The sequence below is a fragment of the Anas acuta genome, chromosome 19 (genome assembly GCF_963932015.1).
Source record: "Anas acuta chromosome 19, bAnaAcu1.1, whole genome shotgun sequence".
In the NCBI taxonomy this organism is placed as follows: domain Eukaryota; kingdom Metazoa; phylum Chordata; class Aves; order Anseriformes; family Anatidae; genus Anas; species Anas acuta.
In genome coordinates, this window is record NC_088997.1 from 9,546,195 (window position 1) to 9,567,845 (window position 21,651).

Consider the following 21,651-nt stretch of genomic DNA (forward strand, 5'->3'; position numbering starts at 1 on the left):
TTTGACAGCATCGTCGTGTTTGGCTCCCAATATGCTTCACGGATCTGTTGCAGCTCCAGTTTACGCAGATGAGCTTTAGCATAACAGAAACACGCATCATCTATTTCCTTATGTTGGCTGCGGAGAACAGAAAGGGTATTTCCCCATTTCCCCTGCCTGCAGTCACTGAGTTACGGCACCTGGGGGTCTCCTGCCGCAAGCGGTTGCACGGGCGCGACGCCTGTGCCTTGCTTGGAGCCATCGTGCCACCCGTGATGGATCGACTCTGCCTGCTGTTTACACCAGCATTGTCTTTCATGCCCTGTTGCTATTTGTGTTTTTTTGATGAATGATTAATTAGAAAAATAATCATTTGTAAATTGTGAGTGAACCAGACGTTTGGCCTTGCCTGTAGGGAAATCGAGTCTCCAAGCTCAGCGGCAGCGCGCAGCCTGCTCGCAAATGCGGGAGTATTCCCAGGCTAGTGATGAATTTACATGAAGCTCCCTTTCAGCATTTTAATGACTGTTACAGCTGAGTAACTAATGAAAGATATTAACAAACAGAAGAAGTAAATATTTAATTTTTCTATAACATTTTTTCAGCTCGTGGCAGCCAGTATTTTTAGATGTGTATATATAGGGAAAAAAAAAAAGGTAATTTCTGCCCCAATCTCTTCATCTCTGCCCTGAGTGCAAAGCTTGCTGTGTGTGTTGGACATGATGAACGCCTCTGCGGAGACATTTTGCTGTGAAATGTGCTGTTACTCTGCCCTGTCGTGACAGGCTGCCGTCAACGCTTGATGGCCGTGAGTTAGCACGGCCACGAAGCCATCTCTGCACCAGAGATCGTTGCAGTCTGTGGTCTCCCGAAGATGAGATGGCCACAGCAAGGTCATTCAGTAAACTGCAGCGATTAGTGACTCCATCAAGAAAAACTGCTGAAGGCAGCAGGGAGCAGTCATTTGAAATGTCTTAACTCTGATAATTTACCTTCTTCCACCCTTTAGCATTTTGCCTGCTCCCTTTGCCCAAAAAAAACAGCTGGGTGCAATTTTCTCTGGGGTATCGTTATTCCCCAGCAAATTCTCTCACCTGGTTTTCTCTCGTATTCCTCCATGGCTCACCAGGAGGTGATGATCTGGTGTTACTGGGATTTGGAGTCGGGCTGAGGAAGGCTCTCCAGCCTGAAAGCTGGGCCCCAGTCCTGGCCCACAATAAATCCAGGCATGCAGGGGAGATCTGAGGGCAGAAGGTGTCTCGAGGGAAGCTGTGCTGCTGCAGAACAGCAGGGAGAGTATGGCAGAGCTCTTTGAGGTGCTTATTACTAAATAATTGTGGAACTGGCTGTATGACACACCTGTGTTTTGTAGTTTGGTGTATAGGGAACCCAAGATGCACAGCATGGGGAGGTGGCTAGTCTGACCATAGTGCCCTGTCGGGGATGCCAGACCAGGCACAGGGACACTGTGTCCTTGTCCACACGTCACCTCCAGGCTTGTGCTTGCTTTGCCATCCAGGCTCGTAGCAGCAAAGCCTGCGAGATGTCCCATCCTGCTCTCAAATTGAACCCTGTGCAGTTAGGAAGAGCTGGGGGAAGTTTTCTCAGGTCTGGTCTCCGAAAGAATGAGCCAGCTGAGATCTTCATCTCTTAGGCACCAAGTGCTTTAGCAGGGGAAGGAATAAATCTTTAAGCCTGCAGGAACTTCATCAAGCACTTATTTATGGAATTTGGCCAGCATCGGATACCCACTGTCATTGTGGTTTGCCGTGCAGGGCCCCACGTGGTGTAAATCTCTTGGGGTTGTCTCTGGCTTTGTCCTTGTTTTTGGCGGAGCCCATCCAGCCTCCGATCCCTGCGTGACCGGGATCCAGCTGCCTCGGCTCTTCTCGGCTCTCTTTGAGTTTCCTCAGCCTGCCGTCTTTTACAGCCAAGAAAAACTTATGCTAAGTGATCAAAAGTGTTCATCTGGATGGAGATATATATATATATAGTGAGAGAGCGTGTGTATTTTTTTTTAAAGAGCTCATCAGAGTAGATCATAAAGCCAGAGTGAAATACAGTGAAATATCCCATTAGAGACAGTGTTTCTTAAACTGTTTCCCAGGGGATCGCCTTTCTACCTTCATCTGCACTTAATTGCCTCTTCTGCTTCTGTCTGTGAGCTTTGAAATATATGAGAAAATGCGAGAACAGGGCCTTCCAGGGGCAGGAGACAAGATGGGGACTGTAAGGATCAAACTCACCACTTCTGAGAGAGGTGAGGGGAAAATGGAGGCTTACATGCCCCAAATACAGTATTTCACGCTTGCATTTGCAAACCCGCGTGGATGCCCCCCAGTGGGGCTGCTCTCGGCCTCCTGCTCCCGCTGCAAACCCTGCCTGGGTCAGCATCGCCCTCCTGCTGCGAGTGCTCCTGCACATCTCCTGCCCCGCACCTCCTGTGGTAACAAAAACTGGGCTGAGCCTTCATTGTCGCCTTTCTCCCCTGCTCTCCAGACCTCCACCTCCTCTTCACGGGTCCTGCTGGCTGTGCCCCTTTCTGTTTCCTTGTTTTATGTTTCCAGGGCTTCATCTGCCCATCCTCTGCTGGTCTCTGTCCTTGCCCAGTTGGAGGTGATCCCATCCCGCTCCTTTCAGGACTGGGCTTTGTGCTTAACCAAGGCAAGTTATGTGTGGAGTGTAGCTGGCCTCTGCCTGGCTGATTTGTCCCATTACAAGACCTGAGCCCCTGCTGTCACCTGGGAGGTTCCACATGAGAATAATACTTCAAAGTAATACTTAAAAAGAACAAACAGCAAAAGCCTCTCCTTGCTGTAGAGAGCAGGCACCTACCAAGGCTGCTCCCCTCCCTAAACAACCCTAGGAAGGTTGTTCCTTCCCTTCTGAAACGCTGAAGGGGATTAGATGGTGTAATGGAGTACTCAGCTGTCAGCTGATTTACGGGGAAGATGCAGCTGAGTTATGGGAGCTGTTAAAATCCCTGTTAAACTACTAAACGTTTTTAAAAACTCATATTATTTGGCTGATAGAATGTAAAGGTCTAATGGAGCTATTACTTTGCTCTATATAAACACACGTTTGGGCAAGCATTATTTATGTCCGTGCTAACTGTTGTGGGTTGGGGGGACCCAAAGCCGTGGGCACTGAGCGGCCGTCCCATCCCTGCACGCCACGAGGAGGGGCCCGGCCTGTGGGCAGGTCAAAGCCCTCGTCCTTGGACGCTGAGGGGTAGCACTGAGGCACGCTTGTGTCTGGGGGTGATGTTTCTGTCCTGATTCATGGGCTTTGTAGGAGATGTTGTCAGAAAGCAGCCCTGTTGTCCCGGGGCGGTGTGGATGCAGCTTCCCCAGGCGCTGATGTTTCTCGTTTCCTTGGCTTGCAATACAGACGTGCCTAAAAGCGTGCAGGCCTGAGTGAACACTTGCAGGGTTTATCTTGCTTTAAAGGGGAATTCATGGCCTTCCCAGACTCAGTTTTGTATCTGCTTTTACACATTATGCCCGGAGGGAACAGTGGGCAGTCAGTCAGTTTGCCAAAGAGATTTACGGCCGGGTGTTGGGCCTCCGCTACCCGCTCCTTTGCATCCCAGAAGAGTCACCGTGACCTCCTGGCTGCCCGGTGTTACAACCCCCACAGGCAGGAAAAGCCCACTCCTGAGAAGTAAATACGGGAGCCTTTGGCACATGATGTCCTGTAGAGTACAACATTTCTGGGTCAGCTGTAGGCACCTGACCGGAATGCCCTTGTGTGCCATATCCCCGTTCAAATGCTGCTGGATTTGGTGAACTGCAGGTGTGCCAGCCTGGGATATCATCTTTGTGCTGACCACCCATGGCTGACACAGAGAAACAGTGCACACCGCCTTCCCATTCAAAGAATGAAATCTTAATTCTTTGGGTTTTCTGGACCGTTGTATACCTACAAAGGGTTGCAGTGTTGCGCTGAGTAAATTTGTGGTGGCGTACAGTAAATATTATGCTTTAACGGTTGCAGGTCTGACATTTCTGTTGAGTTATGTACCATAATGTTTGAACATGACGGGTTGAATTTTGATCTTAAATACGTGGGCGCACTTTCCTGCACACCTGAAGAAAATTGGTCACTAAACTTGCAGATTTACTTGTGCGCACAGTCAGTGGTTGTTTGAGGCATCGGGGCTTGCCCCCAAAGGTATGAAATTAATTTTCAGGTACAATAAACAATATTTCAGCCCTGACTGGCTTGATAGAAACTTTGTCTTCCAGCTCTAGATATTGAAATGGGTTGCAGGATTGTATTTGAGAAGGCATTTGTTCTGCCTACCTCTTTTGTCCAAAGGAAGCTCACGCAGTGGTGTCCAAGCAGAGGCGATGCAGCACTGCGTTGTTTTGCCTGCGTGGTGCCTCAAACCCTACACTGCAACTGGAGATTGGAGTTGTTGTCAATTATCTCACAAATTCATCATCACGTAGATCAACCAGATTTCTTTTTCTTCCTGTTTGTCTGTACAAGCTGGATGAAGCCCTGTCTAAATGCATTTATCAATGACTGTTTTGGAAGGGGGCTTCTGCACCATTTTCTTGTCTTCATGCAAGGGGCTGTGCAGGCCGGGTCTGTTGGGAGAGGGACAGAGGCTGGTAACAAGGAAGAGGAGGCTGGGGAGCGGCGTGTGACCGCAGGAATTTCCATTTGAGGATTGCAGTGGTTGGGAATTGCTCAGTGCAAGGAAATCCCTGAAGAGGCTGCAGAAACGTGGCTGTTGTGACATTTTGTGTTTTGCGGTGAGCTGGGCTGGGAGTCCAGCAGCAAGACCAGGAAGGTGCTGCTGGCAGGGGCTGCTGGACCCTTAGCACAGGGTCATTGAGACTGTGTCATCAGCAGCTAATGGGCTGTTTGCTCCTCTGTTATTAACATATTTCCAGACTTGCCTCCCTGTTGGATCAGGTCTGTCTGGAAGAGCATGAAATCTAGAAGTAGGAGCGAACCCATTTGATCTGCAGCACGAAGCAGGCTGTGGTGTTAATCACTTCATGCTATTAGCTCTGTCGGTCCCATTCAAACCGGGCTTCAGATGAACAAGCTGGTGTCAGAGCCATCCTTGCCCTTCTTGCTTGGATTCAGAGACTGCGAAATGATAAGTAATGTATTACACAAATTTAGCTCTTCTTTTTGCTCTCCTGTTTATAATTGTCAGAGGTTTGAGCCTTCTGAAATAATAAGGTTAAGTGGCCCTCTCTGCCCTTAACTGAATGGAAAAAAATATAGCTCTGTGAGACTCGGGCCGTTACACCTTGACGGGGAAGAATCTGAGTCATTTGAAAAGCCTGCTAAATTATCCTGCTTAATGCTGGACACTCACAAGGTGACTTACAGCGCTGAAAAAACATAAACAGCCATAGCTGTGTCTCTGCTGCTATGCAGAAGTGGGATTGCCCCATGCCTGTGTCTGGGTGGTCAGTAGCAGTTACTGCAGGTGGCAGCATCCCACGGGCAGCATCTCACCCGGCGTGCTGGGTGCTTGCTGCATGGCCAGACCCAAGCCGATGTGCCTTCACTGCTGCTGGTGCCCCAATTCCTGCACCAAGCCCGGGCAACTGAGCTGTGCCCAGAGGTCTCCATCACCCCTGGGGTTTCAGAGCGTTTGTTTTATGTGGGAGCCTGGCCAGGTGTCAGCACACAGTGCTGCCTGGTATCGCTGCTGTTGTCCCTCCAGGCTGTAGGGTACCCCCCTGTCTCTGCCTCAGGGCTCCCTGTGTCCGGGGATGGGAGAAACGGACGGAGGGCTGTCTGTAGCTCTCCCCTTGGTCCCGGTAACAGCTGCTCCTTTGCTCAACAGTCCAAAAGAGGGAAAGGTTTATTTTAACGTGGAGTTGTCTTTTAGATGCTGTTTTGCTCAGTCGAGCAAAAGGTGCTTGGAGCACAAGTGGCTGATTTGAAGTTTGGTTAAGGACTTGCCAGCAGACGTTCTTTTGGTGAAAAGAGAGGAAGGCTGTTAGTAGCTCAGATCCAGAGGGACATGGAAGCTACACTGAGAAGTCATCCTTCCACCTCCATTTAGATCTGGCCTTAAAAAAACAGCAAGTTTTGGCTTGGCTAGCCATCTGTCTGCTCCAGGTAGGGGCTCAGGAATGTCCTTTTGCCCTTGAGTCCAGAGTCTTGGAGAGGAGCGAGCGGTCCCCACCGCCTCCATGCAGCGCTGTCAATGCCAGAGCTGATTTATGCTAGGTGAGACTTGGTTCAGGGAATCCAAAAAGGGTATTTCCAATGGGATGCCTTTTCTGCACGCTCCTCTGTTATCCAAATTATCTGCAATTACAGAAATTCCTGCTTGCAAACGTATTTGCTAGAACATTTGGGGAAGGAAGGTTCAGAGCCGACTGAAATAGACTTGTTAGAGCGGTGCTCTGTTGTAACCGCTCCCCCACTCTACAGAAAAGCTTCTTCAGCAAGCACATGAAATAAATTGGCATCGTTACTCAGAAGCCAGATGGAGTAGAAATCCAGATTAAATAGAACAAAGTCAAATTCAAAGAAATTTAGAGCGAAGGCACAGCGCAAATGAAAGGCAACTTAGCGTTGCCCTTAAACTGAACAATCATTGTTCCCCCACATCCCCCCCGAGCTCTGATCACCCCGGTGGGAGTTTCGGTATTGGGTTCGTTACAGTGGTGTAAATGAACCCCTCCTACAGAACTGAAGATTCAACTCCCAAAGCCAATCAGCAACATAGGGATCTAATTTCCCCTCTGCTGTCTAAATAAAATGCTGCTGCAGATGGAAGGCTCCCTAGAAGCTGCTTCTGGACCGCTTCCACCTTTTTATGAAAGCTCCACTCAGACATGGTACAGTATGCAGTAACATAACCCGTCGAGTGCCGTGATCCCTGGAAAAATGTAAAGGGGGGCAGGGGGAGAAGGTGGGAACGGGCTTTGAGATTCAGGGTTGGGAATAACTGTGGAACAGCAAAGTATTAATATTTCAGAGGCACGTTTTGCTGTGCAGAATACAAGGGGGCTTGGGGGAGGAAGCAGATGGAGGGAGCCGGGTACACGCTTCCCGAGGAGGTGGCATTGTGTGCGCTGCCTTGTCACTCGGGGTTCTAAATATTGAAACAAAAATACAGAAAAGAAAGCGGCTGGAATTTAAATCTGACGATTTGCAGTTGGGATTAAGCTGGAGCTGTTGATTTTGGTCCACGTGGAAGTTTCAGTTGTGTTGGATCTCTGCGTGCCTTTGCGCACAGGTGCTCGGCTCCTGCAGGCACCGCAGGGCTTAGCACCAGGCTGGGGCCATGCCCAGGGCTCACGGCACAGAACCTGGCCTGGAGTTAGCACACGGCCCAGGCCAGAACAGCTCCACAAATGGTATGGCAGCCACCTGTATGTGAGTGTGCTCAGTTTCTGAACCGTGCAGAAGTTCTTGTTTGTGCCCTAGGATATATGTGGGCAGTCCCCAGGGGAATAATTTACTCCTCTTAAGTGCAGACCTGCAGTAACCAATTTGCAGGTGATGTTTAGCAGGACTCCGCAGGGCAGCCCTGATCCTCCAGTTTCGTTATGGCTCTCAGATTTTCACTTTCTGCCCTGAGCTGATCGTTAGCTGGACCTTTAATTCTTGTGCCTTGTGTCCGGTGAACACCATTCATCTGAGCTGCACGTTAGCTCCCCAAGTTGCTGATGCTCTGCTTGGGCCGTAGGTACCACTGGCTGCCTGGGAAGAAATCTTCTTTTCTCTTAGGATGGGCATAATGTTGACAAGACCTGCTGGGAGTTTTCCCTGAACATGGAGGGACTGCGAGATGGATGCAGAGAGCTAAATGCCAGAAGGGCCCGGTCCAAAGTCTACTGAAATCAGCAGAACAATTCCTAGTGGATGCTGTGGATGTTATGTGGGGTGTGAGGTGGTGAACACGTTGGTATCAAGTGTAACTGGTCACTTACCCCCCCTGTCTTGTGAAATGAAGCTGTTCGAACAGGGTTCACCCTGTTTTAGAGAAGTGGTCTTAAAAGCTGTTAATTAACCTCCTGTAGCTACGGAGAAACCCCAAATGCCCTATGGATTACTGCTCAAGACGAGGACTCTGGGATTGTGAAATGTCTTTGCACCCGCCTGGTGACCCTGTGCCGTATCTCCTGGCTGGTTCCTCGGCAGAGGGGTCTTCCTGGTGTCCCAGCCACCGGGCTGGTCTTCGGTGGTGAAATTGCACATAAACATACAGGGTCTGAAGCTCAGCCGTGGGACTGTTCGCTGTAAACATCGCATTGTCCCACAATTTACATTAATGAGAACAATTTACATTTATATAGCTCCTTTCATCCCGAAGGATCTCAGAGTGCCTCACCGACTAAATACCCATGGCTCTGGTGCAGCAAGGCGAGCCTGATTGTGGCACAGCCAGCCAGGCAGGAAAATCACACGCCAGCACTGCCTGATTGTCCTGGGCAAGGGGCGTTTTTGGCAGGGTGGTCGAATCTGCGTCCTCTGTGGACCCGGCTGGACCTCACAACCGAGCCTGGCGGTCTCGTGCCTTATCTGTCTGCAGCAGGAGGGACCGAGGAGACCTTATGGGGGCTTTCAAGTGTGGCAGAAGGCACGGCGACCAAAATAAAGGTCATCCTCATGAGCAAAGTGCTTTAAATTCCCTGAAAAAAAGTTTCTGCTAACGCTCCCTGGCACCTGCCCCATGCATCTCCGGACCCTCAGCAGAGGAAGGTGAGCGCTGTTCACAGGGACGAGGAGAGGGTAGGATGTGGCCCTTAAGGCACCGCCATGCACGGAGAGAGCTCGTGTCTGCGGGGCTCGTCCCCCCGAGCTCCTTTACTGTGGGCATCTCGCTGGGGCTCCCTGCTCACCGCCACGCAGCTTCCTGCAGCGCTCAGCACCGCTGTGTTCAGCACGGCCTTCCTCCTCCGGGCGTGTTCCAAAAGAGAATTTTAAATATTCATTTGCTTATTTTGAAGCGTGTATTTTAAATGCTACCAACATTTCCAGGGAGCGTTTGTAAATGAGGACTTTATTAAAGTTATTTTAGTGCATTAATTCATGAGGCAGCTTCAAAAATTCATGAAGTGTAGTAGGACTTTGTGCCAGGAGGGACTGGGGCGTCCTTGCTGCACCTCCAGAGCGGAGCAGGCATTTTGGTACAACACAGTCACTCTTAAATGGAGTCTCCTGACCGCAGCCGTGCTGGTTAAGGTACTAAGACAGGCTGCAGAGGTGCTCTACATGTCTTTAAGACGACCTTGTTTCACCAGCCTTAATTGTGACCTATCTTCAGCAGGGATTAAGCAGCACAAATACACCTGGTGGGCCACAGAAGCAGCGGGGCTGTCCCGAGGTGTGTGGGGTGCTTTTTGTCCACGGGGAGTGTGCTGCTGGGACCAGCACGGCTGCAATGGGCTGGGGCTGCCGAGGGGTGAAGGTGGCCCCGGTGCAGGATCAGCTCTGTCAGGCTCGATGCAGCAGTGAGTTAAATGGAGCAGATTGCACCAGCAGGCCAGCCTGCACTGGTGTGTGCCCCACTACACCAAGAAACCAGGCGGTAGAGCTGGGCATGGTTTGAAGAGCAATTCTGTGCAGTCACTGGAGCTATGTTGGTGTAAAATGCGTGCAAAAAAAGGGAGAATTCGGTCTCTGTCCTCAAAGATAGGTTAAACTAAATCAGAACAAGGCATTTTTACTTTGCCACGAGCAAGTATCCACACGTGGAATTATTTATAAACAGCTCTTCAGCGTAAATTCATATGTAGACAATCTTCCTTGCTTCTTATCCCGTAATAGGATCTCCCTCTAAATATTAAGCTGCCTGTTTGGATGCCTGAAGTGGGGAAGAGCAGAGTGTCAGATTAAGCTAAGGAGCAGAGCAGACCTCCCCCCGATCTGCAGCAAGGAGCAGCGTCGGTGCTGTTTCTGCCCCCAGGTTTCTGCTTTGCTCGCGGTTCTGGGCTCGTGGTGAGCGTGCTCCTTTCTGTGCCCTTGATGCAAAGTGCCCCTCAAAAAGGGGTAACAAATCTCTCTGGGCTCTCGCTCGTCTTTTCCAGGCAGTTCCTGGCCCCATGGTCTTTGAGCAATACTTTCCATCAATACCAGTGGGGTTGGGCTCGGGGCTGTGTAAGATTTAGGGGTACTTCCCCCTCCTCCCATTAAATCCTGTGGTGATTATCCATTAATGAAGAACCAGAGGTTTCTGAAAGGGAGGATGGCTCTCAATTTTTCAAAGCCGGGGGGATCTGCGCAGCTTTGCGGGTTGCAGACAGCTATAAATGATAATGGAGAGTGCGTTAAAACCCTGTCTCCGTAGCCTGGCTCTAATTGCTCTTGATTTGCTGCTTGATTTCGTGGAAGACGCTAGGCCAGAGCTCTCAAACGTGTCCGCTAATGAGTACCCAGACTGCACTAAAGCAGGCCCGGTGCACGCGGGGCTGTTTGTGTTGTCGTACTGTCAATAAAGCTCCCATTAGGGACGGGCCCTGCCCGCAGCGCCTGCATCCCTGCTAGCCAGTGCATCAGGCAGGAGAGCCGTGGTTATCCCCTTTTAGAAGGGAGGAGGAGGCAACTTCCTTGAGACCTTACAGCAAGTCTGTAGAAGAGCTGAGAAATGACTTCTTAACCTCCTAAGCCCTTCTTTATCCCAAGGCTGTCTTTTCTGTCTCTGCGAAGTCTGACTTCTGACTTGCTGAGCGTCCTTTTCCATCGCACAAGCACAAACCAGGAGATGGACGGCCCCAGATGCCGATGTCTCAAAGCAGCACAAGTCTTGGACATGGGGTTATGCTGATAAGACAAGCAGGACTTCGGGTGACACTGGAGATAAGATATGGCTCCTGGTGGCCGAGCTCGGAGTCTGTCTTGTGAAATGTTTTTGTACAGCAGGAGAGGGGGCAGGAGCCACCTGCGTCACGTAGGAGTCAGTGGGGTCTCGCCTCTGAAATGGATGTTTTCAGTTCAGAGGGCATTTGGGAAACATGGGAATTAGCTTTTTTGTCGTGTATTTGCTGGTTTTCTTAAGCCCTCTGAAGTTAGAGGAGCAGAAGAGCTGGATTACTTGGTTTGCTGAGTGATGTGCTGTGCAGGCGCATCATGTTGGTAACGTGCTGCAAGTCCAGCAGAGGCGCGCAGTGCAGGAGGGAGCAGTGCCTTCCTCCGCTTCTGTGCTGCCAGGAGGACACAGAATAGCGCAGAAACCACTACTCTTGGTGTGTCAGCAAAGGAACTTTGTTATTTCTTGGAGGGGCCTTGTGGCGAGCCCTAAAACTCAGGTGCCTCCTGCTTTCTCTTCCCCTAACATCACCTGTATGATGCGCTTGGTGAAAATTCGCCAAATTTTCCAGGCCAGAGGAAGGCCCACGCAATAGGGCATTTTCTGCAGTGATTTAATAATTCAGATGGTGCGTGGATAGATTATTTCTGCAGGAAATAAGCTGCAGTATTCTCTGTCGGCTTTTCCTGTTTTGGGGAGCTTCTGTGTTGTTTTTAAAGAGGGGTGGAGTGCTACCTGTAAGAAATAGAGCAGTGTAACCAACAGTTTTATTATCCTCCTGGTACTGGCCTCTTCTGTCTTTATAAATGCTCTAAAGCCACAACTCTGCATAAGAAAAATGGATTTGTCACTGAATTTTCATGCTTCATCCTCGCAGAAATGTAAATGTTGTCCTGGGCTTTAGTACTGTGCCTTCAGACTTGGATTTAATGCCAAGCATTATACTTTTAGAGCAGGTTACACACCAAATAGAGGCACAGAGCAGATCCAACAGGCAGCGGTCTGGCTTTCACTACCATTTTGTTCTGGTGAGAACGCTGAATATTTATTAAGAAAATCCCACTTCTAAAGAGGCAAAAAAAAAAAAAAAAATTGACCTCTGTATTCTAGAAAAGGAACAGCTGTAAAGTGCAGCTGCCGGGCTTAATTGCATCACGTACAGCCCGGTGCTGGGGTAGAGGGAGCAGTGAACGTCGAGGAGAGGACATGAGCCCAGTGCTGTGCCTGCGCTGTGTTGAGGTGGTTTGATGTTCCTCAGTGGCAGAAGCATCGCCGGTGGCACCCATTGCTGCTGAGTGCCAGGGGACAGCTGGCCCTGCTTGTTCCCTGCCACGTGAGCCACGTGCCTGTGTTTGTTCTCGCCCCCACCGTATCTGAGCGCCTTGCAGAGGGGCGTTGGTGACGGAGCTGCTGTACACCTTGTGGTTCCTTCTGCATTCTTCTATTGTCATGGTGGGAGTCTCCAGATGGCTCCTTTTGCGGTTTCTCAGGTTATTTTTATTTCTATGTTAGCACAATGCTTTTTTTTTTTTTTTTTTTTATTCTCTTTATTTATTTTTTTCAGCAAGGTTGCACTTGTTTGGGGATGCACTTTGCTTTCCAGGTGCTGGAGGTAGTCGAAGAGTTAATTTGTTACTTTGAGCTAAGCAGGTTTGACCCTGAAATCCAGGCACTGCTCTTTTGGGCTACATTTTGGAAACAGAGTTTCCTGAAAACCCCTTGTTGAACATTGTTGTTCAAGGATTGGCTTAATCCTGTAAAAAAAAGGACAGTTGTCCTGAAAAGAAGTAATTTGACATCTGACTGGTGATCCCCCTTTTGATGAGATTTCAGCGTGCAGATCTGCACCACACTGACCGCTTGGTAGGAAGCTGACCTGATGCTGTGTCTGCTGCACCCAGGGTGTTGGGTTTTGAATGCCAGGTCCCCAAATTCATGTTTGTGCCTTGCTTCTGCCACTGCCCCATGCCTGGTGCTCCCTGCTGGCAGCGTCGCAGCACGGGGCAGAGCAGAGGGACCCTGAGCCATCCCACTCCCCAGCGGCTCACCTTGGGAGGCTCAGCCCCGGGCAGTGGGGACAGCTCAAGGCCTCTGTGGTTGGGTCCCATTTGCCAAGGTGTTTTCTCTTCATCTTAGCCAGAATGAGCAAAAAAGCAAGTGGGACAGCAAATAAATGCAGTATGAATACATGCAGTCCCTTCAGTGTCTCCTACATTTGAGATACAACATCCTTTATTTCCATGTTGCTTTGCTGCTGGCAGGTGCATGCTTTAGATTTTTTTATTTTATTTTTTTTGTGTGGCAAATTTTCAAGCTGATTTTCAAAATAAACACCTTTGTCAAGAGGTGAGGGTGACCCGAGGTCCTGTTTGCATGAGGTGTCATTAGCCAAACAGCACCAGAGATGAGGGTGATGAATATTAGCACTTGGGGCTTGGCGGTGGAGCGTGATGGCACGATCTTGAAGCAAATGATGTACAGCCTTCGGAGACTCAGCTGAAATCCAGGCACAAGCCTTTATGCGTTTAGCTGTGGATTTCAGGGGTTATTTTCAACACACAAATGAGTATAAACTGGGGCACTAGCAGCCCGAGCCGAAGGAGGAGTGACACACACTAAATTATCTCCTGTCCCTGGGGAGCCTGGCTTGTCCAGGTCAGGCCGTTGAGTTCATTGGAAAGATAACATAAGAGAAATTCATAATGCATGGTAGCTGTCTGCCTGAAAAGGGTTTGAGAAGCCTTAATATTGACCTCGTAGCGGCAATGGAATATATGTCTCATAGCTATTGTGTTATTGTTATTTTAAGAAGTGGGGGCAGGTGCCGTGGTTTCAGACACAATGCAAGTTCAGAATGGAGCTGGGCACCAAAGCCCTTTGGTCACAGCATGCAATTTTGGTATCGGGTGATTTCCCTCTTCTGTGGGAGAGAAGGCACAGCCCAGGTTGGCTCCACCAGCCCACGTGTCCTCCTTCATCCATGAGCATCCTGGTCTTCTCAGGCATTTCTGGAGGTCAAAGAGATGGGTTCAAGCCCTGGTGCGGGCAGCCCTATGGCCCCATCTCCCATGGTTTTTCCCGAAGGTGCTGGGCTGTTCCCAGAGCCCATCACTGCTCTAGTGCTTGTGTTGTTTTCCAAAATATCCCTCTCTTTCTCTGCTGTCCACACAGCTGATGCAGCTGTCAGCTGCTACAGGAAGGGAACCTTTGACGTCTTCCTCCTTTGCATGATGCCACCCTGCACCGAAAGGCACCCTTCAGTCACAGTGCTCGGAGCTGCAGCACGGGGCTGCTGCCGAGGGAGCGGTGGGAGAAGTGTTACAGAATTATGAAGGTGTTTTGCTTTGACGTGTTTGCGTAGCTAAAACTAATGAAAGACTTGAGGAAAGCAGCTGCTGCTGCAATAGCTCAGGAAGGACATTCAGGGGAAAAAAAAAACAACACCCAAACTGTTTAGTGGTTTGATGTTGTGCGACTCACTTATCTTTTTTTCCCTTCAAAACATGTGTCCTATATCCTTGGCCCGCGGATCAGTGCCATGCATATCCAAGGCCCCTTTCCCTTCCAAAGTCCCTGCAAGGGACCACACTTTGCAGCTTGCTTGGGGTGTTTCCCACTCCATGAGGTCCAGGACTGCGCTCCTTGCTCAGCACCTGATGCACTGGGACCTCTCCCCATACCCAAACTCAGCTCCTGAAGTCTCCCCTCAGTCCTGGGCACAGGGTGAGAGGGACACATCCTTACAGGAGCAGGCTGGCACTGGGGCACAGCCCATCTGCATCCCCAAAACTCGCGCACTGTGCGCAGGAGGAAGCGCCCCGCTGCTGTCAATCCGTGCATGGCACACATGTGCTCTGAGCACAGTCACTGAAAGTCATGGGAGCTGTGCTGTAATTAAGCATCGGATTAGGAGAGAGCCCTTCCCGTCCTCTCCCCCAGCATATTCTCTCTTGCTGTCTCTTTTTCTAGTAGAAAGCTTTTCCTACAAGTGGTACTTGTGTAACTTGGCAAGGATGCTTTGATGGGCTGGCTGCGTTGTTCATTGAATTACTGTCTGGCTGGAAAGCCAAGGGCTGCAATCTTCTGTGCATTATTATTCTTGGGATTCAGCCTCTTAGAAATGCAGAGTGGGACAGTTTGCTGCTAGAAACATTTCCCAACAGTTTGGGGCCTGGCAAGAGATGGAGGTATCTCTTGGGCTTTGGTAACCTTCACGTATTCACATGCTTTGACATGCATTTTGAACAAGTCCTTTTATTTATTTCAATAGTTCTGTCAAACAATCCTCCTCCCTTGTATTAACTGTGGCTTCACCGCCCTAAAATAACCCAGCAGGGTGAGGAATATTTGCCACAGGAATCTTGTAAATGGCTTACACATAATTATGTTTTTATTCCAAGGCAGTGGAGATATAACTCTTCAAAATGGATAAAAATCTTAAAATGAACATCTGGATGTACAAATTAAATTGCTCTTAGTGTAAGGACAGTACAGCGCTTTATTCTCTCTGGCAGACTTGCAGACTCGACACTAATCCACAGGATCAGAGCCATCGTGTAAACTTAATGTCTATAAATGTTTTCACATATTTTTATTGCAAATCTATCCTTGCAGGACATTAGAGATCAAACTGAACCCTGGTAAGGCAATCACAACCCCTGGGCATTGACTGAGGGCTTTATACACTCAGGCTGAGACAGCGCTGTGTCTTAAGAGCAAATCATTCTTCTGACAGCAAACCCTCACCTGCCCTGCGCAAGCTGTGGCCCTCGCCATCAGTGGAATTATAGATTAGGTTATTGATTATTTCTTTTTTTTTTTTTTCCACCCCACTTACTCTCAAACTCGCATGGAAATTCCAGACATTTCATATCTTGCTATTGACAAAAGCAACAGCTAAATCAGATTACACAACCCCCCTAATTCCCATAAGTAATTTCCGAATTGTTCATAGATACTTTGCCTGTCTGTTGCTTGCAGTCGGAGCACACAGATCCTTGCAGCTTGTCATGGTTTAAATCTTAATTAGTTCATGGGAGCGCATCCTTTTGTAATGCTGTGCTTGGACTTTCTCTAGGCTATTTTTTTTCATATGAAAGGAATTAAAATACCCAGTGTCATGGTGAAGCATTTCTACTCGTTTATGCTAGAACTTCTCAAAAAGGATTTAAAGGCAATAAACTGATAGTATTAACTAATGTTACAGGTAGGCAGAATGTCCTTTGTCTGCTCACTTGTGCTGATTTAGGTGTGCCAGTGTGTCCAAACTGAACCAGCCCAGTGTGAGCGATGCGGCGGAGGAGAGTGATGCGGGTGCAGGGTCTGTGCCGCGTGCGGGGCCGTCGGGCATGGGGCAGCCTCGGTGGTGCTCAGTGCACGGCTCCACGCTTCGGCTCCGCTCCCAAGCAGGATGTGTGTGTGTTGGCCTTGTTCCTTCTGCTCCAACAGCTGCCCGTGCTTGTCCGTGCTGCCAGAGGTGGGGTGCTGTGCTGGAGGTGCCGTGACTGCGGTACCATCGGTGAAGCCGTGCCAGCTGGTGCAGGACCTTCCTGCATAGCAGAGATTTGGTGCAGCTCCTCCGTTGTAGAGAGGCTGGGTGAGCTGCGACTGGCTGAAGAAATAACTCTTAATATCGATGCAGAAAGCTGATCGTTTTGGGCACTTTTTATTTAAAGGGAAGAAGACCAGGGCAACAATAAATATCAAACATATCACTCGAGCAAGCCAGTAACGTCAGCACTTCAGTCAAGTTTCCAGGGAGAGATTTATGAGCGGTGAGATGAGGCTTGTATAAAACTTGTTTGGCTGTGCTTTCTGAAGCCTGCAGCGCGGAGGAATTGCTGGAGTGGGCGACTGTGTGTGCTGAATGCTGAGAAACTTGTCGGGGTGAGGGGAGAGAGGAGCCAGGGCACGTGCAGCAGGCTTGGATGAGGTGCTGGAGATGGCTCTGGAAAACCCAGAGTGGGACAAAGAGGTGGTGACTGGCAGGGTCGTGGTTATACCTAGTCCGCATTAAATGCTCTCATAAAAGCAAGGAATAAAACCTGTAAATCCTGTTGATAGGTTCGGTAGTTATGTTTTATATAAATGGGCACTTAGAAAGACAAAAAGGCTTTGCTCTCCCATGCTCTGCACTCTGCAGTAGCTGCTGCCCGGAGCGCATCAGGATGAGCGATGGTGCTGAGGGCAGCCTTCCCTGGGTGTGAAGGAGGGCCTGGATGAGCGCAGGGATTACTCCAGCCGGCACAGAACGCTCCCTTGGCCATTGCTGCTGAGCAGCTCGCTCTTAGAGCTGCTTTTTGCAGAAACGCACACTGTGGCTGTTTCCTTCTTCAACCCCAATGGGACTGGTCTTTACTTTCCACATCCTCAGTTATATTTCACTAGCTTATGTACGGCGAAGCGTGTGTGTACGCTCCCAGAAGCAAAGAGGTGTCTTGCTTTAAAATGCTATCTGCTGGATCTGCCAATATTTTCAGCGCTTGGGTGGAAACGTGGCTATTTTAAATAAAAATTGGGCTTAATGTGCTTTTAAATTGGAGGCAAGTGCACTAGCTATGCAATTAACTGCAAATATTGAGTTCGACAAAGGGCAAGGCAAGTACTTCCAAAATAATCAGAAGTGTTTTTAAATGGATGGCTAATGGAGAACAGACACTGCAGTGTGAGCTGCTTGTGTTCCCTAACAAAGCATTCTTTACCCAGGCTCTGCATAAGCTTCTTTTCAGCGTGTACATTAGAGCCGGAGTCTGGCAGGCTGTCTCGTCATGTGTCTTGTCCTGTAGAGCCACTTGATTGGATTTCATCTGCTTACCCTTGTGCGATCGTCAGGGCAGTGCTTAAAAGCAGCTCTTGTATGAAAACAAACGCAGCAGATTATGCAGCCTTAGTCTCTTGGTGGAAGAGAGGAGGGGAGAGCTGGGGAAGGGAGGGAGCCTCCATTCCTGACCTTTAACTCGGCAGTAAACATAAATCTCCGCTAATGCTCTGCATTGTCTGAAAATAAGTCATGGAAAGGTTATGCTCTTACAAGGAGAATGTTTGTTACCACTGAAGTTGTGTCCAAAATTAAAAATGAAGACCTGAAAATATCCCCATCGGTTTGCTTTAAGCGATGTAGCTACCCGCTCAGAAAATTGCCTCCTGGAAGTGGCTCTGTGCAGCCTTCCAGGCGATGTTAAGCTGTCCGTTCCCTTCCTCTTTTCAGGGTCACTTATGTTTAAGCTCGGGGAAGCCTGTTACGTTTCCCCGCTCTTCAAGGCACGATGTGCATGCCCTGCATTGCAATTCCTTGCACAGCCTTCCTTCCCCTGGGAGGGATTGCTCTGAAGGCTGCTGGGTTTGGCTCCACGTTAGAGTGGAGGTGCTCTGAAAAAGACCGGGCTGTCAGAAATAGTGCTTGGGCTGCCGTGTTCTGATTCAGAGACCTTAGGAAGCTCAGGGAGCATCCCATCATCTTAGCTGAAATGCTATAAACTGTGTTTTTTTGTTGTTTTTTTTTTTTTTTTTCTTTTATATTCTTTCTTTTGCTTCTTTAGGTTTATATTCTTTTGGGGTCAAAATCTGTCGGTGGGAGACCTCAACACTTGGGGAACCACCAGCAGGCTCCTTTCTGAATCTGTTGGCCCTGCTGGCACCCGTGCACTTTGATGAGATGACTGCTGTAAGGCTGCGCAGGGAGCGAGTGGTAGAACCAGAAATTAGTCTGAATATCGCTTGTGGTCCCACTGCGCGTCCTGTGCTGGTGTCTGCCTCATGTTCCCAGCTGAACTGCAGCTGGGCAGGGACTATATGGTTAATGCAGAGCCAGGGTGAAGGGTGGGCTTGTGTTTGGGATCTCCAGGTTGTCCTTCTGGACCAGTGGAATCCATGTGGCTTCCCAGAGCTGGTGAGGTTGGCTTCTGTGGGTTGGGTCAGTCTAGATGCAGAAAGACTCCATCGGTGTGTCCAGTGCAGCTCAGCTGGGATGGTTTCAGTCCTGACTTCTCTCTGATTTGTCCTTCAACTTGTAAAACTTCAAAGAACGTCTCCATTCCCGTACCTCCCCTGCCCCAACAGCTAAGGGAAGTTCACAGCCCCTAAAGTGGGACCTCCTGTGTTAAGGCGTCCTTAAGGAGTGGTGGGTGCAGCAGCAGTAACTCGGCTGGTGTCTGCGGTGTTACCTGCCACGTGGTTTAAGGTTTAAGCTAACCATCCTTGCTAGTACCCGTCAGGAAGAAGAGCCAGCATCCGTGAGATCTGCATGAAGAAGCTGAAACACTGTGTCGGGCTGGGAGTAAGTGATACCAAGCAGCAGGACAGTTCTGCTCCTTTGTAGCAGCGCTGGGGTTGTTGGAGAGGAAAATCACGTCCTTTCCTAGGGAAGCAGCCATCCTAGGGAAGCAGCAGATGCTGGTTGGATGGAATCCAATTAAGGGAAACTGCCATGTAAATTGATGATCATGAAATGATAGTGTTGGAGGAGTCAGGGAAGAGTTCGAGCCGGAGCTGCAGGAAGCAAATGAAGTAATTTTGGCATGCTCATACAGGCAAGTCGAATAGAAATGAATTTGCATTCAGCAGGTACCTGAATAGCAATGAGCATGCGTGGTGGCTGGGCGGAAGAGTCTTTAGTCTGATGGCCTGAGGCCCACAGAGGGTGTGCGGAGTGCTGGAGCAAGCAGGTTCAGTGATGCCCTGCACCTGGAGGTGCCTCGGCACCGTTATTCAGCTCGTGCGCTCCTCAGGTGAGAAAGCACAAATTGGAAAGAGAAGTGGTGATTGCAGAGAAGAAAATGGGTGATGGATTGAGGAGCTGCTGGAGGAGGAGGAGACAGCTAGGTGAGGTATGAATATCAAATGTAAGTGAAGCCCAGAGGTGGCTGCGTGCACTTTTCTGCAGTCAATTCTTGACGCTAGGCGCAGGAGGCTGGGAGGAGAAGCAGCCCTACACCGGGTTAGCCGTGTAGCCCCCACAAGTGTTGCTGCCTTGATGATGTAGGCAGAAAACAGGAGCAGCCTGCTGTTAATGTGGGGGGCTTAATTTTAACGGAATCATTTTTTTCAGTGCAAACCTTGGCCGTGGTACCGTTATGTCATGCAAAGGGAATCTGTGTTCCCACCATCCCCCCGCGAAGAAATTAGTAATTCCTTGTGACATGTCATGGCAAAATGATTTTGCAAGATGTAGTGTGGAGGTGGGAAAGAGGAAATGAGTGAGATGTTTTTAATTCTGGGTAATTTGTTTGGTGTGTAGCTGTGAATTAGACACATAAGGAGTCCAACTTAATGGATGAAGAGTGTATTAAAAAAGACAGGGTAATGTTACCAAGAGAAGAACAAAATTGATCTCACCAGGCAATGTGCTTATGCAGAAGAGAGGACTGTCGTTTATTTTTATTACAAAATAGAGGTTAGCCTTTTTTTTATCCTCCATCCTAAACTGCCCCTGAGTTTTTGCAAGATAGGTGTTAAGATGGCAAGATGTTTTCACAATAAGCACATTTCCCCTGGAAATTGCAGTTTTGCAAAGAAGGAAATAATCAAATGGCAATGCAGTGAATACTTGTGTGAGGCTGCAGGCTATTTTTGCGGTTCTTGCATATTTGGGATCAAAGGAGCAGATCCACTCGCAGGACGGGACTTGGGTTACATTAATCTTACCTTCATAGGCTGCCACCAGTTGTCCCCTGGCAAACCAGTACTTGGAAATTTTCTCGGAGCATCAAACGGGAGATTTTATTTTTAAGCATGGGGCAGGGAGTTAGATTCTAGATGTCTTTAGCTAGACACAGACAGCTTCTGAAGCCACACAGCTCCTTGTATGCTGAAAGCACACCAAACTCCCAAGAACTGCCCTTGTGAACGGCAACAGCCTGTTGATGCTTCTGCTCCTTTGAGGCATAATCCAGATCCCAGAGAAGGCCCCTATTATACCAATCTGCGTGTGGAAGGAAAGGCAAAGAACATCCTACAGCTGTGTCCCACTTCAAATCCTGCTGTATCCATCAGTGATTCCATGGGGTGTCCCCTGTGAATGGAGAACTGCAATAAATAAATAAATAAATGAGCCTGGAGTGCTGCAGAATAAACTGGTAGAGATCTGAAGCAGTGTTAGTCTTCCTTTTGTTTTTTATTATTTCAAGGAAATGCTCGTTCGGAAGAGCAGAGGCTTTAATCGCTTGGCTGGTGAGGGAGTTGTTGTCTCTTTTATCTCTTGCACTTCGGTTTTTGTTTCCTTCAGAAAGTCTTTGCAGTACTAGTGTCACTGGTGCCTGTACTCTCAGATCAGCCCTTTCATAGGGAAATGAAAGCGTCATTCCCTCATTTAAAGAAAAAAGAAAAAAGGCAGAAAAAATTATTGCACCACCAGGTTTTAAAGGTACTAAGCCTGGCTTGCATTCCTGAGATGAAAAGGGAATTGAATATTGTGTTTTCTAAAGGACTTTTCTGTCCCTGCTGGATATGGATCTATCAGCCAAATATTGAAATAGAGGCACACGGTTGCCTGCTGCAAGGCTCCAGCCAGCTGCAAGCTTATATTGGAGCTTGATCCTGCTGCTTTGAAACCAGTGCTGATGCTTTGATTTCCGTAGCATGCTTAGACCCACAAGAAACAAATATTTAGCCAACGCGAGGGCTCCAGGCTCCCATAGGAGCAGCCCACACGTTTGGGAAACGCTGATCCTGTGGTGGAGTGATGAATTGGGCACCCAGCCTGTGCCACAATGCCCAGGGGATGCGCGGATGGGGCAGCCCAGGAGGATCGGCTCTGGTTGCTGCTGGAGCGGTCGGAGCTCTGCCTGCTGCACCAGTGATGTGCCTGCTCTGGAAACATGAAATACAACTGGAAATCCAAACGAGTTTTAAAACTGCAAAACACCCTCCTTTTTCAGTAAGACATGTTATGCGTTAGTAAGTTCATCTTCTTCTAAGTTCTTTTGTCCTTCACT

The 21,651-nt window shown here is 49.0% G+C and overlaps 1 protein-coding gene across 6 annotated transcripts in view; it reads left to right on the top strand.

The window, feature by feature from the left end:
• AUTS2 (activator of transcription and developmental regulator AUTS2) overlaps window positions 1–21,651 on the top strand; it is a 756,836-nt gene that overhangs the window by 52,305 nt on the left and 682,880 nt on the right. Inside the window, exon 1 of one of the 6 annotated variants that reach the window (XM_068656152.1) lies at window positions 18,948–18,995. The exons of the other annotated variants lie outside the window; for them this stretch is intronic. Coding sequence (XP_068512253.1) covers window positions 18,963–18,995 — 33 coding nt within the window. The 5' untranslated portion in view covers window positions 18,948–18,962. Of the gene's footprint in view, window positions 1–18,947; window positions 18,996–21,651 lie in introns of those variants that run through there. 6 annotated transcript variants of the gene reach the window in all.